This window comes from Sus scrofa, chromosome 18 (assembly GCF_000003025.6).
Source record: "Sus scrofa isolate TJ Tabasco breed Duroc chromosome 18, Sscrofa11.1, whole genome shotgun sequence".
NCBI classification, from domain to species: domain Eukaryota; kingdom Metazoa; phylum Chordata; class Mammalia; order Artiodactyla; family Suidae; genus Sus; species Sus scrofa.
This window is the reverse complement of record NC_010460.4, coordinates 9,134,563-9,151,883: the sequence shown is the minus strand read 5'-3', so window position 1 is coordinate 9,151,883 and position 17,321 is coordinate 9,134,563. Positions and strand designations below refer to the sequence as shown.

The 17,321-nt window shown below is 44.0% G+C and overlaps 1 protein-coding gene across 1 annotated transcript; it reads left to right on the top strand.

Moving 5' to 3' along the window:
• NDUFB2 (NADH:ubiquinone oxidoreductase subunit B2) lies at positions 1,371-16,525 on the top strand. Its single transcript, NM_001244885.1, is given in 4 exon segments — positions 1,371-1,478; positions 11,212-11,356; positions 12,826-12,924; positions 16,444-16,525. Coding segments are annotated over 3 exon segments (318 nt in total). The 5' UTR covers positions 1,371-1,380; the 3' UTR covers positions 12,901-12,924; positions 16,444-16,525.

The following is a 17,321-nucleotide window of genomic DNA, read 5'->3' as shown; positions in this document are numbered from 1 at the left end:
GAGCCCTAAAAGGTCAGAGGGTCAATCAATAGGCTGTTCAGAAGGGCATAACCTAATCATAGCTTTATGTAAGTCTCTCCAGGGCAAGAGGTTTTCAGTTACAGGGCACATAGGGGCTCATATCTTGCCACAGGAGTGTCAGTTACACTCAATGCACTCAAGTCCCTAAATTCAGGTCTACATTTCTCTCCATAAGTTACCTACTTTTTATGCTTATCATTCAAGGTGAAGTCTTCAGTGCTTGTCAAGCGATCCATTTCAAATGGCAATCTCCAAGGCTTGAGGCTGGAAGGCTGTTTATAATCTAACCAAATCTAGAAGTTTTAATTTGGGGGTGGGGGAGGGGAGTCTAGAGAAGCTTGGAGTTTATTAAGAGACAAAAGCAACGAATCCACGTATGGCTCAGGATAAAGGCATGAGGAGCACTGTATAAACTGGGGACCTGCACTGTATAAACTGTGGGAGTACCATTTGGGAACCACTGGCTGCATAACAACAATACAGCAATGAAGCCTTTAAAGAAATAATTTTGTGGGAGTTCCCATCGTGGGTCAGTGGTTAAGGAATCCGACTAAGAACCATGAGGTTGCGGGTTCGGTCCCTGCCCTTGCTCAGTGGGTTAACGATCCGGCGTTGCCGTGAGCTGTGGTGTAGGTTGCAGACGCGGCTCGGATCCCAAGTTGCTGTGGCTCTGGTGCAGGCCGGTGGCTACAGCTCCGATTAGATCCCTAGGCTGGGAACCTCCATATGCCGCGGAAGCGGCCCAAGAAATGGCAAAAAGACAAAAAATAAAAATAAAGAAATCATTGTGAGCCTTTGCAGAAGAGAAGACTAGAAGGATTAGCTTTGGGAAGGACACACGGTTCAGAAAAGATTTGCAGCCTCAGAGCGTCTGGAAGCGTAGTTAATTCAGGAAGAGCTGACAGGGCGCGGGTGGCGCGGGTGTCCAGATGGTGGGGTAACGGGTGGTGGGGTAACGCTGTCCAGATCAGCACAGTGAGCTGTGACCCGGTCACGAGTTTCTTAGCCCACACGAAACAAAGGGGTTCCAGAAGCCAAGCGCCAAGGCGCTGCGCGCCTATCCGGGGGCGAAGCGCGTGGCTCCATCCAGCCCAGCTCACCCGGGCCGTCTACACCACTCGTCTATCAGAAGCGCCTCTGGACCCTCAAGCCGGGGGCCTCCTGGCGTATGCTCTCGCGCCAGGAGAAAAACCAGGACACCGATGTGGGGCGGGACCTACAGCTTCCCCACCCGCCCCGGTACGTCACGCTCCAGGCGTTGCGCGAGGAGGTGCAGTGACGTAACTGGGCGGGGCGCCAAGGGGAAGTGACGTAAGGAGGGGGGTGAGGCCAGGGTCAGTCGTCCGGACGCTAGCTGGCATGTCTCCTCTGCAGCGGCTGGCGCCTTTCACGCGCGTTGGAGGCCGTTTCCTCAGAGGCCGTGGCGCGGGGGTAGCTGGAGGCGGTGGAGTCCGTCAGTGAGTACTCGGTGGGGGTTGGGGACTTAGCTTGTCTCTAACAGAAAGCACCAGTCTTAGGGACGCCCTCACCTTGACGCCTAGCGCCGGTGGCAGCTCCGAGTCTACAGCGACTTCCGCCCTGAGGCCTGCTGGGACGTGTAGTCTGACCGCTCGCGAAGCGGGGGCTTGGGACAGCGGGGCTCGTGGGGACGGGGAAGCGCAGCTCGCGGGGCCAATTGAAGTCTGTATCGGGCCCTCCTGGCCCCGGGGGGAGCCTGCCCCTGAGAAATTGACAGTCGAATGTGGACGCAGCAAAAGCTCTTCTGGAAGCGAGAGCAGGAGTTGGGGAGGCGAGGGCGTGCTTTGCAGTTGGAAGCGTCAAGTGAGGCTGGAGAGTTTGGACGTGGTGAGGGAATGGTAGAAGGTCCTGATGCCTGGCTGAGGGATTTCGAACAGAGGCGATGTCGGTCATTGATAGGTTTTAATCAGATGTCACGTGGCCAGATTTTAATTTTGAAAAATTACTGTGGTTGCGGAGTGGAGAGTTAAGTTCTCTAAGGTGGGGGCGTGGAGGCGGTCTCCCACAAAGAGTTTTTGCCCACAGCCTATAGTTTAGAGTTCCCCTTTGCAACACGAGAATTTAAGAGAGGAGCAAAAGCAGTCACCCGTGAGGTAGCTAAAGAGGCCGATTGGAGGAGTTCCCATTGTGGCTCAGCGGAAATGAACCTGACTAGTATCCATGAGGACACAGGTGTTTAGATCCCTGGACTCGCTCAGTGGGTTAAAAATCCGGCGTTTTGGTGAGCTGTGGCGTAGGTTGCAGTCACGACTGGGATCTGGCGTGGCTGTGGCTGTGGCATAGGTTGGCAGCTGCAGCTCGGATTTGACCCCTAGCCTAGGAAGTTTCATGATCTCTTAATAACTCAGGTTTCTCAACCATGTAATGGGGATAATAGTGTTGACTTACAGAGAACTAAATGAATAACAAATCTCTAAAATGTTTGAAGACAGTTGCTGGTGCCCAGTAAGGACATTACAAGTATTGTTTAGCTGTTATTAATAATAATAGGGAACCTGAGACCCAGGAAAATTAAAAATTAAAATTAAAGGAGTGGCTTGCTTAAAGCCATATGTCTGTCCCATATGGAGCTGGGACAGGTGTAGAGTGGGAAGAAGGAAAAGCTATGTGTGACCTGAGCAAGGAGAGAGATGGAGAACCAGCAATAGCCCTGGGCTCCACATAGGAAGGCTAGTAGGTGTGCCTCTTCACTGAAGTCTCAAGTACTTCCATGACACACCTTATTTCACAGTGTGTGTAATAATTAAGTCAATAAGTATTTCTGGAGAATCTTCTAGATGTCAGTATCTTTTGTTGGTGCTGGGGATAGAGCAGAATACAAGAAAGATAATGGCGATAACATCCTGGAGAGAGAGGACACAAATGAGCAGAAAGGAACATGTTTCAGTACTATGCAGTGGCATGAATAAAGCAGGGGATTAATCCAGAGCATGTCTGGGGTGGTGGATGGGTTATTGTACCTAGGATGATGTGGGAATGCAGGCCTGAGAAGTTTGATTTGAACTAATGCTGGAGTGATGAGAGCTCAGCCGTGCAGAAATACCAGTTGGTGAGGGGAGCGAGGTAGAGGTTGGGCCATGGAGACAAGTGGGGGCCGGATTAGGGAGGGCCTTGTAGGACGAGGGATTTTATTCTAGGAATGATGGGAAGCCCTTGGAGGCTTTTAAGCAGGAAAGTAATACGATCTGGTTTATGTTTTAAAAAATGTTATCTTGGAGTTCCTGTCGTGGCTCAGTGGTTAACGAATCCGACTAGGAACCAAGAGGTTGCGGGTTCGATCCCTGGCCTTGCTCAGTGGGTTAAGGATCCGGCGTTGTCGTGGGCTGTGGTGTAGGTCACAGACGCGGCTCGGATCCCGAGTTGCTGTGGCTCTGGTTGTAGGCCAGTGGCTACAGCTCCGATTAGACCCCTAGCCTGGGAACCTCCATATGCCTCGGGAGCGGCCCAAGAAATGGCAAAAAGACAAAAAAAAAAGTTATCTTCTGAGAGAATTATGGTGCATTTTTTTTTTTTTTTAATTCGATACTTTAAAATCCTGTGTTGGAACAGCCATTATTTCTTTGGATATTGTTTCTTCCCCATTTTCTTTTCTCCTTATAGGACACGAGTTAGACATATGTCAAGTTTTCTCATCCATCCTCTTTTCATATTTTTTTAGCTGTGTCTAATCCAGGCTTTAATCCTTTTTGTGTAAAATGACTACATTTTTATTTCTGGAAATTCTGTTTTTTTCAAACCTGATTGTTCATTATAGTTTCTTGATCCTTGCTCTTCATTTCAAACTTCTATTTAAAAATAATTTTGAGTTCCTGTTGTGGTGAAGCAGAAACGAATCCGACTAGGAACCATGAGGTTGAGGGTTCGATCCCTGGGCTCGCTCAGTGAGTTAAGAATCCGGTATTGCTGTAGCTGTGGTGTAGGCTAGCAGCTGCAGCTCCGATTAGACCCCTGGCCTGGGAACCTCCATGTGCTGTGGGTGGGGCCCTAAAAAGCAAAAATAAATTTTAAAAAATAAAAATAACTTGCTTCTGTATTATAAATTATAATTATTCATTTTTTTAGTCTTGTATATTTGATACTGTTGTCTTTTGTTTTGCTGTTTCTCACTCATAGTGTCTTATTTCTTTGTAATTTTTGATTGTGAACTTTTCCTGGAACTTTTTTTTCTCTTGCACCCTCGGCATATGGAAGTTCCCCAGCCAAGGACTGAATCTGAGCCACATCTGCAACCTACACCACAGCTGTGGCAACACCAGATCCTTAACCCACTGTACTACAGTGGGAGCTCCTCCTGGAACTTTTACCCATTAGAATTCTTTGACGTCTTGCTTCTTGAGGATTCTGTCAATCCAAGATCACTTTAAATTCTTTTTTTGTTGTTGTTGTTGAAATTTTATTTTATTTTTTTTACAGAATAAAATACATACATTTAAACACAATTACATTCACACAGATTATTATATCATGGATCCTAAACAGATTAAGTGACTCCCTCTGGAGAAGTGGAATGGAAAATATGCTGAGACAAATAGGAAATTATTCTATACTTTTTTGGGGGGGGGGATTTTTTTTTTTTTTTTTTTTATGGCCATACTTATAACATATGGAAGTTCCCAGACTAGGGTGTGAATCCAAGCCAAAGCTGCAGCAACACCTGATCCTTTAACCCACTGTGCCAGGCATCAAACCTGTGTCTCTGCAGGGACCCAAGTTGCTGCATTCAGATTCTTAACCCACTTCGCCACAGCAGGAATTCCTATCCTATCAGTTCTGATGGGGCCACATGCCCACTTCTGAGTCAGTCTCTTTGGCCAGGAGAATTGGTTCTGATTGGTCAGTCCAGAGTCACGTGGTCCCTGGAGCTGAAGGAGGCTTTTATTTTTTATTTTTTTTATTTTTTATTTTTATTTATTTATTTTGCTATTTCTTGGGCCGCTTCCGCAGCACATGGAGATTCCCAGGCTAGGGGTCCAATCGGAGCTGTAGCCACCAGCCTACGCCAGAGCCACAGCAACGCAGGATCCGAGCCGCGTCTGCAACCTACACCACAGCTCACGGCAACGCCGGCCGTCAACCCACTGATCAAGGGCAGGGACCGAACCCGCAACCTCATGGTTCCTAGTCGGATTCGTCAACCACTGCACCACGACGGGAACTCCTATTCTATACTTTATCCCATTTTGTATGGCTTTCATCCTTACTATTTAGTATTATCTATTACATTTCAATTTTTCTTTAAAAATTAGCATTATATTAAAATTGTTATATTATGCTACTAAAATTTATAAAGAAGAAAGCCTTATATACCATTAAATATTTTATAGAGCATAATAAAAAGAATAACTGGTAGGAATAACAAAAATACCCTCTGAAAATAAGCAAAATATAAAATGCATAAGTTGGTTAGAAAACAGTGTAACTTTATAAATATGTCCTCACAATTTGTTAACATCTTATTGATTCTTCAATATAGGCATTACACCATTCTAGGTGATGTGATAAACAAGACATTATAGACCTTACATTGTACCATGGAGAGAAATGGTTATTAATAATACAATTGTAGAGCTGTATTATTTAATTGTACAGTGGCATTATTTAATTATAATTATCATAAGTTCTTTGATGGAGAGGAAATCAGAATCAGGTCTAAGAAGACTTCAGCATTCCAAGAATGATGTCAAATGACCCCTTTCATGGTGGATTATGCACTTATTTACTGTGAGATATATTTCTCCTCCAGAGATTCCTTGTTTGTATATCAATTGTAGATTTTTGGTTTGCAGTCATTCTGAAGTTTTGATATAAGAGTCTATATGTATATGAGATTGTTTTAAGTTGTTATTCTCTTAATTGCAAGTTCGTCTCCAGTGTCCTGCATTTGTACCTACGTCTTCTCACGATTTCTGATTTTGGTGGTATAATTGTGCATGGATGATTTCGTATCTTTACTGTATATATACCTTTACTGGTGGGCCTTGTCTTTTGTGGCATTTTTGTTTCCTGTTGCTGTCTTTTCTTTTCTGCCTAGAGAAGTTCCTTTAGTATTTGTTGTAAGGCTGGTTTAGTGTTGCTGAATTCTTTCAACTTTTGCTTATCTGTGAAGGTTTTGATTTCTTCAAATCTGAATGAGAGCCTTGCTGGGTAGAGTAATCTTGGTTGGAGGTTTTTTCCTTTCATCACGTTAAGTGTCTCATGCCACTCCCTTCTGGCCTGCAGAGTTTCACCTGCAAAATCTGCCGATAACCTTACTGGGGTTCCCTTGTATGTTACTTGTTTCTTTTCCCTAGCTGCTTTCAAGATTTTCTCTGTCTTTAATTTTGGTCAGTTTGATTAATATGTGTCTCGGTGTATTCCTCCTTGAGATTATTTTATATGGTACTCGTTGTTCTTCCTGGATTTGAGTGAGTGGTTCCTTTCCCATGTTAGGGAAGTTTTTAGCTATTATCTCTTGGAATATTTTTCCTGTCCCCTTCTCTCTCTCTTCTCCTTAATGTCCCAGTTCTCTGAGACTCTCTTCATTTGTTTTCAATCTTTTTTCTCTTTTCTGTTCTGCATCCGTAATTTCCACTAATTGGTCCTCCACCTCGCTTATTTGTTCTTCTGCCTCCTGTATTCTGCGGTTAGCTGCTTCTAGTGAATTTTTTATTTCAGTTATTGTGTTTTGCATCTCTTCTTGTTTAAGTTTTATATCTTGTATCTCTTTGGTTAGTGTTTCCTGTAAGTTATCCATCTTTGCCTCCAGTTTATTTCCAATGTCTTGCATCATTTTCAGCATCAACAATCTAAAGTCTTTTTCCTGGAGGCTGAGAATCTCCTCATTGCTTAGCTGATCTTCTGGAGTTTTTCTCCCTCATCTGAGTTATAGTTCTCTGTCTTTTCATTTTTATAGGTTTTTGGTGTGGTGACCTTTTGCCCCGGGGCTTCTCAGCAGCTGACTGATGGGTGGGGCCAGATTTTCCCAAAATGGCCCCCTCCAGAGAAAGGCAGCTGCTGAATATTCCCGAGAGCTTTGCTTCCAATGTCCTTCCCTCACAACGAGCCACGTTCACTCCTCTTTTCCCAGGATGTCCTCCAAGAACTGCAGTCGGGTTTGACCCCGATTCCTATGGAGACCTCGCTCTGCCCTGGGACCCAGTGCACTTGAAATTCGGTGTGCGCCTTTTAGGAATGGGGTCTCCGTTTCCCCCAGTCCCATGGCTCCTGGGCACAAGCCCCACTGGCCTTCAATGCCAGATGCTCCAGGGGCTCTTTCTCCCAGTGCCAGGTCCCCGCACGTGAGGGTTTGATGTGGGGCTCAGAACTCTGACTCCTGTAGGTGAGTCTGTGAACCAGTTAGTTTCCAGTCTGTGGGGCTTCCCACCCAGGAGGTATGGGGTTGTTTATATCGTGAAATCGCCCCTCCTACCTCTTGATGTGGCCTCCTGTTTTTCTTCTGGAGTAAGATATCTTTTTTAAGGTTTCTGGTCCATTCGGGTGAAGACTGCTTGATCTTTAGTTGTGAATTTTGTTGTTTTTAGGAGAGAAGTTGAGCTCCAGTCCTTCTTTCCGCCATCTTAATCCTGTCTCCACTTTAAATTCTTGCTTGAGGTTCTTAGACCACATAGGTCCAAAACCCAGGGTGTGTGAATTTGGGTGCAAACCCCCCCCCAGGACTTGCTTCTGGTGACAAATTCCTATTCCCCTCCTTACGACAGGTTTGTGTCCCATTCACTCTTCTGTGGTGGGGCTGCAGCTCTATTCAGGGGTCTAATGACTAGAGTCTTCATCCTGAGAGGGCCCCAGGCTTCTTGTCTTGTCGCAGACTCTGAGGAATAGCAGAAATCCTCAGGGTGAAGGCCAGCCTCAGCACTCGCGTGGTTTCCAGGTACCAGGTTGTATTTTAACTGGGGTTTTGCCCTTGCTTGGTAGATTCCTTCTTTTGGGGCCTGCTCAATGTTATATTTACATAAAAAAATTCATCTAGTGTTGCATTTTCAATTTGTTCAGTTGTTCAGCCCGTCTAGTCCGCCATAGCGCAGTTAACAGCCTAGCTTGGAACAGAACAGTAGACATTTGTGGAACCTCTTCCTTCCTTCTCTCCCTCCCTCCCTCTGTCTTCCTCCTTTCCTTCCTCCCTGTTTATTTCAGGTTCTCTCCGGTTTGTTTTTTTCTTTTGTGTTTTTTTCTTTTTTGCCACACAGTCAGCATGTGGAAATTCCCAGGCCGGGGGTTGAACCTACGCCACACAGCAGCAACCAAAGCCACAGTGGTGAGAACACAAGAGCCTTAACTGGCTAGGCCATCAGAGAACTCCCATGTGGAATCTTTATATTTCTTAATCATGACAATCAGTGTGTCATCCATTCCTTTTCTCTAATTGCAGTGTTTCAAATCTTTTTGTTCAAAAAGATTTCTACCTTGCAGTCAATGACCCACTTATTTTCAAGCCATAGATAAAATAACATGTCATTCTAGCAGTAATGAAATGTGGAGGGTTCCTGGGAATGGATTTAAACTATAATTCTCAAATCTTAATTAAAATGAATTTAATTGGACCCTTATTACTAGATTACCTACCAAAGAGGAAGCCTGTTGTTATAATATATTGAATTCCCACCCCCAATAGTTTGTTTATATAATGGAGTATCTGTTGCACAGGTAATCCTGAATCGATGCTGTCAAATGTAATTGGCACATGATGGCATTTCAGAAACAGTATGATACATTCAGGTGGTAAAGCAGTGGTGTTTGACAGAAGCTTTTTTTTTTTTTTTTTTGTCTTTTTGCTATTTCTTGGGCCGCTCCTGCGGCATATGAAGGTTCCCAGGCTAGGGGTCCAATCAGAGCTGTAGCCACCGGCCTGCACCAGAGCCACAGCAACTTGGGATCCGAGCCGCGTCTGCAACCTACACCACAGCTCACGGCAACGCTGGATCGTTAACCCACTGAGCAAGGGCAGGGACCGAACCTGCAACCTCATGGTTCCTAGTCGGATTCGTTAATCACTGCACCACGACGGGAACTCCTGACAGAAGCTTTTAAAAGTAATACATGGTCACTGTAAAAAAGATACATGTATGCAAAAAGAATACAACATACTTTGCATACCATCTGTAGCTAATTCCTATTATATATAGAATATTTCTATTTTATATAGAACCTTCCAAATAAAAGTTATATATTGGATAGTTTTTTTGGTCTTTTGGCTTTTTAGGGCTGTGCCCTTGGCACGTGGAGGCTCCTAGGCTAGGGGTGCAATCAGAATTGTAGCTGCCGGCCTACACCACAGCTCACAGCAATGCTGGATCCTTAACCCACTGTGCAAGGCCAGGGATCGAACCCACAACCTCATGGTTCCTAGTCGGATTTGTTAACCACTGCGCCACGACAGGAACTCCTGGATAGATATTTAGATAAATACGGAATTTTATCATTTCAGCGTGGTGACTTTGGTTTTATCATGCTGATGGGGATTCAATTAAGAGTTATGTCTTTGATTTCATAAAATGAGAAAATTATTGATGTTTGTTTGCAGGCAGTATTTAAGAGCTTGGGCTTTACCACCAACCAAGACTCCAGTGTTCTCATTTGTAAACATTAATAATCATAGGATCCATCTCATAAGGTTGTGATGAAAATTAAATGCTAACGCGTATAAAATGCTTGGTGCCATGCCTAGCACCTGACAGACACTCTAAATAGTAACTGTTAATCTTTTAGAGTAGGAGAGGATAATAAAAAGGGCACTAGGTAGTACGTATCAAGAACCATGGAAATACCAGTTTTCACAAATCTATAGCACGTTTTGAAGAAATTTTAGTGCAGTTTTGGTACAGGTATTCATTTCTGTGTTGTGCACAAGAGAACATTGCTTTATAATCTGATTCTTGGGTGGAATGAAATTTGTGAACACATTTTACATAGGAACTCTTCAAATTTTTCCATTTTCTGTGTGGTAGCATGTGTATAGCTGCTATGAATATTAAGTACAAATTATAGTATTTAAATTAGATTGAACCTATAATAATTATACAACTGAATGAATATTATAACTCATATAACTGAATGAATTATTATATCCAACAACTTGTTGACAGTATCTAAATGAAAAAACAAAAACCAGAGAAACTTGTTTGGACTGTTTAGTACTCTTTGTTTTGTTCATTGCTGTTAGCTTTTTCTTTGTTTTTGTTTTGTTTTTTTTTTTTTTTTTGTCTTTTTAGGGCCGCACCCTCAGCATAGGGAGGTTCTCAGGCTAGGGGTCGAATTGGAGCTACATCATAGTCTCAGCAACGCCACATTCGAGCTGGGTCCGCAAGCTACATCATAGCTCGAGGCAACACCGGATCCTTAACCCGCTGATCTAGGCCAGGGATCCCACCTGTGTCCTCATGGATACTAGTCAGATTTATTTCCGATGAGCCACGGTGGCAACTCCAGTGCTGTTAGCTTGTTAAAAAGGATCAGCTGAGTTCTCTTTTCCATAAAGTTATCTTTTAATAAAGATTGTAATAGAGCACAGGATGTAATTTGCCTTTGAAATAGGTGGACAACATTAATTTGCTGATTTGTTTTTCTGAATAAGCTAGTGACCTACTCTAGGTTCACTCACAGTCTCTTAACCAAAACCCTTGGGGCCAGTACCCCATATTCAGCACCTTCCTATTTCTGGTGTAAAATACATGAATATTCCCTCAGTGAAAATCAAAATTAGCCCCCTGTCAATTCAGGCCAGTTTTTGCTGCTGCGCAAGTTTATTTATTTTTATTTTTTAAATTTTTTTGTCATTTTCTTGGGCCGCTCCCACGGCATATGGAGGTTCCCAGGCTAGGGGTCGAATGGGAGCTGTAGCCACCGGCCTACGCCAGAGCCACAGCAGTGAAGGATCCGAGCTGCGTCTGCGACCTACACCACAGTTCACAGCAACGCCAGATCCTCAACCCACTGAGCAAGGCCAGGGATCGAACCCACAACCTCATGGTTCCTAGTCAGATTCGTTAACCACTGTGCCACGGCGGGAACTCCTGCTGCGCAAGTTTAAAGCAAGCTTATGAAAAATGAGTATTTCGAGGGATTGTGTAGCTCTGTCCCTCTGTGTTTAGCAGAGGAGATGAGAAAGGTTTGGATTCTGGCTGGGTTCATTCTTGGAAGACAGAGCCAGCTGCCTAAGGTTTCCGTCTCGTCACGCAGTGCTGGCGGAGGTGTGCACATCGAGCCCCGGTACAGACAGTTTCCCCAGCTGACCAGATCCCAGCTGATCCAGGCTGAGTTCTTCAGTGCAACCATGTGGTTCTGGATTCTCTGGCGCTTTTGGCACGACTCAGATGCTGTGCTGGTAAGTGCAGGAGAATGATTCTAGTCCTTTTTGTGGGTGAGGGGAGGGAAAATATATTAATAGCCTGGCTTGTTTCTTTTTTCTGTTTTTCTGTCTGGCTGTAGCCCTTTACCATGTTGTCCTTCAGTGTGTGTAGGACTCCTTTTATTTAATGAAACGTACTCTCTGACATCTTCCACTCATGTCTTAACACGTTCAGTGGCCGTATTTGGAAGGGACACTATAGAAGCTAATTCTTTTACCTTCTAAACTAGGGTAGGGGTTCATCAGCAGGTTTAGTTTCATACTTAAATTCCTTTAAATGAGAAATATCATCTAGTCTGTCCAGAGGCCCAAGGCAGCCAGGCTGAGGCGGGATATCCACAGGCTAATTTCTCCTAAGGAGAGAAGTTAGTTACTGGTGACTTTCTAACATGCCACTGGCCTCACTGAGCTTTTATTTTTTATTTTTTTTACGGTTTTTTAATTTAATTTTATTGATGTATAGTTGATGTACAATGTAGTGATCATTTCTGCTGTACAACGAAGTGATTCAGTTATTACATATCCCTTTTTTTCTAGATTTTTCCCCCATATAGGTTATTACAGAACATTGGGTAGAGTTCCCTGTGCTCCACAGCAGGTCCCAGTTGTTCACCCATTCCACATACAAAAGTGTGTCTTTGCCATTTGCAAACCCCCATTCCATCCACCCCTATTTCCCCTTTGGTAACCATAAATTTGTTTTCAAATCTGTGAGTCTGTTTCTGTTTTGCAAATACATTCATTTGTATCATTCTTTTAAATTCCACATGTAAATGACTTCATATGGTATTTGTCTTTCTCTGTTTGACCTACTTCATTTAGCATAATTGTCTCTAGGTCCAAAAAATGTTTTATGTTAAAACCACTGTAAGTTTGGGGGTTGTTGGTTATCAGAGCATAACGTGGCTCATCTGGACCTCATCCCCACCCTCTGAGTCCTGGTAGGAGGAAGAGTCACATTCACATAACAGCAGTTCCAAAGGGTAGACAGTTGCTTTCCTTCCTCTCTTATAGCCACTTGATCTAAAGCTGGTCAAACAGTAGATCCATCTAAGTCTGTAGATCAGGAGCTAGAAATGCCAGGAAGTAGGAATAGTGTGTAATTCATTCCTGTTTATTCTGGAGGCAGCAGCAATGCAGGAAATACACATCTCTGGAACAATCACAGGCAGCAGGTATGGTAGCATCATCTGGGGTCTAGGGCTATGGGTGGACATTTTCATAAATATTTGGTTTGTTTTTCAAGGACATTGGAAGCAGAGTCTCCATTGGATAAGTCAGCTGAGCTTTTATCACACTTGCGCAGACGCTGTTCTCTAGGAAATTACACTTTTGTAGGTCAGCTGTCAGGAGTGTGTGTGAGACATGTTTTGTCAGGGAAGACATTGTATGGATGTTGTGTAAAGTCTAGATTCTTGACTTTTTTTTTTAATGGCTGTCATCAGGGTCACTTTCCATATCCAGATCCTTCCCAGTGGACGGATGAAGAATTAGGCATCCTTCCTGATGATGAGGACTGAAAATGTTGGCTCAACTTTTTACAGGTGGGTATGCTCCAAGTTTCTTTTTTCCTTTTTTGTGTGTCTTTTGTCTTTTCGCCTTTTCTAGGGCCGATCCCGTGGCATAGGGAGGTTCTCAGGCTAGGGGTCTAAATCGGAGCTGTAGCCACTGGCCTATGCCAGAGCCACAGCAATTCGGGATCCGAGCTGCGTTCGCAATCTGCACTACAGCTCATGGCATGCTGGATCTTTAACCCACTGAGCGAGGCCAGGGATGGAACCTGCAACCTCATGGTTCCTAGTCGGATTCATTCACCACTGCACCACAGTGGGAACTCCAATGCTCCAAGTTTCTAAAAAGCAATATTTAACTTCTGTCAATAAACATGTTTTGACCTTGCATCTTTGATGGCCTCGGAGAAACGGTCCATTTTCTAAGAGTAGGAAGAACAATTAACTATGTGGTGTCTAATTTCTGCCTTTGGTATCTTCAGTTTGCTGTCATGCTGCCCCCACTCCCACTTTTAGTCCCATCTTCCTTATCTTTTTATGTCCCCCCTCCCCTTTTTTGTCTTTTTAGGGCTGTACCTGTGGTATATGGAAGTTCCCAGGCTAGGGGTCGAATCTGAGCTGCAGCTGCCGGCCTACATCACAGCCACAGCAACCCTAGATCCTAGCTGAATCTGTGACCTACACCACAGCTCGTGGCAATTCCAGATCCTTTAACCTACTGATCGAGGCCAGAATCAAGCCTGAATCCTCATGGACACTAGTCAGATTCTTTTTTTTTTGTCTTTTGTCTTTTTGTTGTTGTTGTTGCTATTTCTTGGGCCGCTCCCACGGCATATGGAGGTTCCCAGGCTAGGGGTTGAATCGGAGCTGTAGCCACCGGCCTACACCAGAGCCACAGCAACGCGGGATCCCAGCCGCGTCTGCAACCTACACCACAGCTCACGGCAACGCCGGATCGTTAACCCACTGAGCAAGGACAGGGACCGAACCCGCAACCTCATGGTTCCTAGTCGGATTCGTTAACCACTGCGCCACGACGGGAACTCCGACACTAGTCAGATTCTTAACCAACTGAGCCATAACAGGAACTCCTCACTTTCTATTTTGAAAGATTCTTTTTTCCTAGGTTATGTTACAGTTTTGGGTCCATTTACTTATTAATTGATCAAAGACTATTTATTTTCATCTTTTTGCCTTTTCTGGGGCCACTTCCGTGGCCTGTGGAGGTTCCCAGGCTAGGGGTCTAGTCCGAGCTGTAGCCACAAGCCTACGCCAGAGCCACAGCCAACTCGGGATCCGAGCTGCATCTGCAACCTACACCACAGCTCACAGCAACACCGGATCCTTAACCCACTGAGCAGGGGCAGGGATCAAACAGCAACCTCATGGTTCCTAGTCGGATTCGTTAACCACTGAGCCATGCGGGAACTCCTGATCAAAGACTTTTTAAGCACCAACTCTGTACAGGGCTTAAAGTGATGGACAAGATAGATATGAAGCTTGTATTTATAAAAATTCAGTGTTCTACACTCAGTGTTTTAATGGAAAGTTCCAGCATATAGGAATGTTATGACATAGAACTGCATGGAAATTTAACTCTTGAAACAGGAAAAGGTTGTGGTCTTTTCATTTTCTAGATCAGGAAGTCAATTTTTTTTCTTTCAAAAGAAGGATAAAAAGGAGGAGTCCCTTTCTCCACAAAGTCCTCAAGGGTGAAGACATTTAACATGTTTTTAAATTAATTATTGCATGGCTAATAGACCTAAAAATAAAACACAGACTCTTTTTTATTTTTGCTTTTTAGGGCCGCACATGCTGCATAGGGAAGTTCCCAGGCTAGGGGTTGAATCTGAACTATGCCATAGCCACAGCAACACTGGATCTGAGCCTCATCTGTGACCTACACTGCAGCTTGCAGCAATGCCAGATCCGAGGCCAGAGATTGAACTTGCATCCTCACGGATACTAGTTGGGTTCTTAACCTGCTGAGCCACAAGTGTAAATAACTCTTGCGATTGGCAACTTAAATGTTGATGGTATGAAGCAACTAGAATATTTGCTAGTGATAATGTAAAAAGGAAAAAGAAAAGAAAAAAGGCGTTTCCGTCGTGGCGCAGCAGAAGTGAATCTGACTAGGAACATGAGGTTGTGGATTCGATCCTTGGCCTTACTCAGTGGGTTAAAGATCCAGCATTGCCGTGAGCTGTGGTGTAGGTCGCAGACATGGCTTGGATCTGAAGTTGCTGTGGTGTCGGCCAGTGGCTACAGCTCTGATTCAGCCCCTAGCCTGGGAACCTCCATATGCCGAGGGTGCAGCCCTCAAAAGACAAAAGACAAAAAAAAAAAAGAAGTAAAAAGGTACAACTTTGTAAAATTATTTGGCAGTTTCTAATGAAGTTAAACATGTATATCCTAGGATTCATTGACTTTATTCCTAGGTATTTACTCAAGAAAAATGAAAATATATGCCATAAAAAATATGTATAAAATTTTTCATAGCAATTTTTTTTTTCTTTTTTTAGGGCCACACCTGTGACATATGGAGGGTCCCAGGCTATGAGTTGAATCAGAACTACAGCCACCGGCCTACAGCACAGCCACAGCAATGCAGGATCCTTAACCCACTGAGTGAGGCCAGGGATCAAACCCGAAACCTCATAGTTCCTTGTCGGATTCATTTCCACTGTGCTAGGACGGGAACTCCACAATTTTTTTCTTAATAGCTCCAAAACAGATCTAATTGTACATCAGTGAGAGAATGGGCAAATATACAGTATATTCATTCAACTGAATAATAAATTCAGCAATTACAAATAACCTCAAGACACAGTAATTTAGGTAAATCTCAAAATCATTATACTAAGCAAAAGGAGTCACTTAACTACATAATGAACAATTCCATTTATATGCAGTCAAAGAACTGGTGAAACTAATCTATAGAGGTAGAGTGGGGGGTTTGGGGTTAATGTAGGTGCATGTAATTGTCACAATTCATTGAATTTAAACCCTTAATATCTGTGCATTTTTAATTATAATAATTGCCATCATTCAAAACGCCCTGGAAATTTTTTAAAGGATAGGGAGCATTAAATGATGGTTAAGTTATTCCTATTAAATCATGCTGTTAGTATTGCTATTATTATTTTAATTAGCAGCTTATTGACATGAAAATTTCAGCAGTTTTGGGATTGTAGGGAAGAGGCGGTTTGGGAGCAAACATTTAGGATGTTTTACAGCCCGTTTTGTGTCTCTGGCGTGTTGCGGAGCTGTCAGAGAACCCGGTCCTTGCCAGGCCTCCTGCTTTCCCGGTGTTAGCGAGTCTGCTGGCACGAACCTCTTCCTGTCTCCTCACATTATTTGCCATCACTGTGTACAGCTGTTAACATTTTAAGGACTAGACTGCAAAAGAAAGGGGGTTTGGTCCTCTCCTCCGCAGTCTGCTCACGTGGTTGATGCTCAGTGAATGCTTGAATAAAAGAATGAACAAGAATGATGGGTTTGAATTCCTGAAAATAAACGTTCTTAAACTTTTCCATTTCTGTTTCCCTGCAGGAGCCAGGTGAGGATGTCAAGAAGTCACAGACGTCACATTGTATATTAAAGCTGTAAATTAAAGTGTTTTGGTCAAGAATGAGGAACTGAGTTATGGATGTCTCTGATAATGACAACCACCATTTATGGATTCTTTCCTGTGCTCCCCACTGCTGTGCTAACTTGGTATAGTGCTTTCAGGGCATGCTCTTGGGTACCCTGTGGTATAGGGAGACAGGCCTTAGCGCCTTTTATCAGTGAGGACACTGAGGTTCAAGGGAGTGAAGTAACTTGCTTCGGGTCACACACTGATGAGTGGCGACATTAGGTCTGACTCCACGCTTACTCCCGTGGTGACACTGCCTGCCTCCTTAGTGGATGTCGTCATCATGGGTACATTGACAGGTGAAGCGTTTGCCACCCCTCTCTCCTGATGTATTCTTACCTCAGTACACAGAGGTCAGAGGTCGGTGCTTCCATTTATTGTGTTTGCCTATCTCTCGAGGTCGGGGATCGTGTTGTGTTGCCATTTGTAGTTTTTTTTTTTTTTTTTTTTCAGTGCCGAACTGGAGACATGTGGAAGTTTCCAGGCTAGGGGTCAAATCAGAGCGGTAGCTGCTACCCTACACCACAGCCATCTGGGATCTGTACCACTGCTCAGGGCAGTGCCAGAACCTTACCCACTGAGCAAGGCCAGAGATCGAACCCCCAACCTCACGCATAGTAGTTGGGTTCATTACTGCTGAGCCATGACGGGAACCTCCTGTGAGCTCCTAAGACATACTCCTAACTAGGAATTCTTAGGGCCAGAGGAATGGGAGAGAAGAGTGAGATAGGATAATGTACTTTCAGCAAAACTATTCATTTTTAATTTAGGTTTTTGACCACCTAGGTGTTGG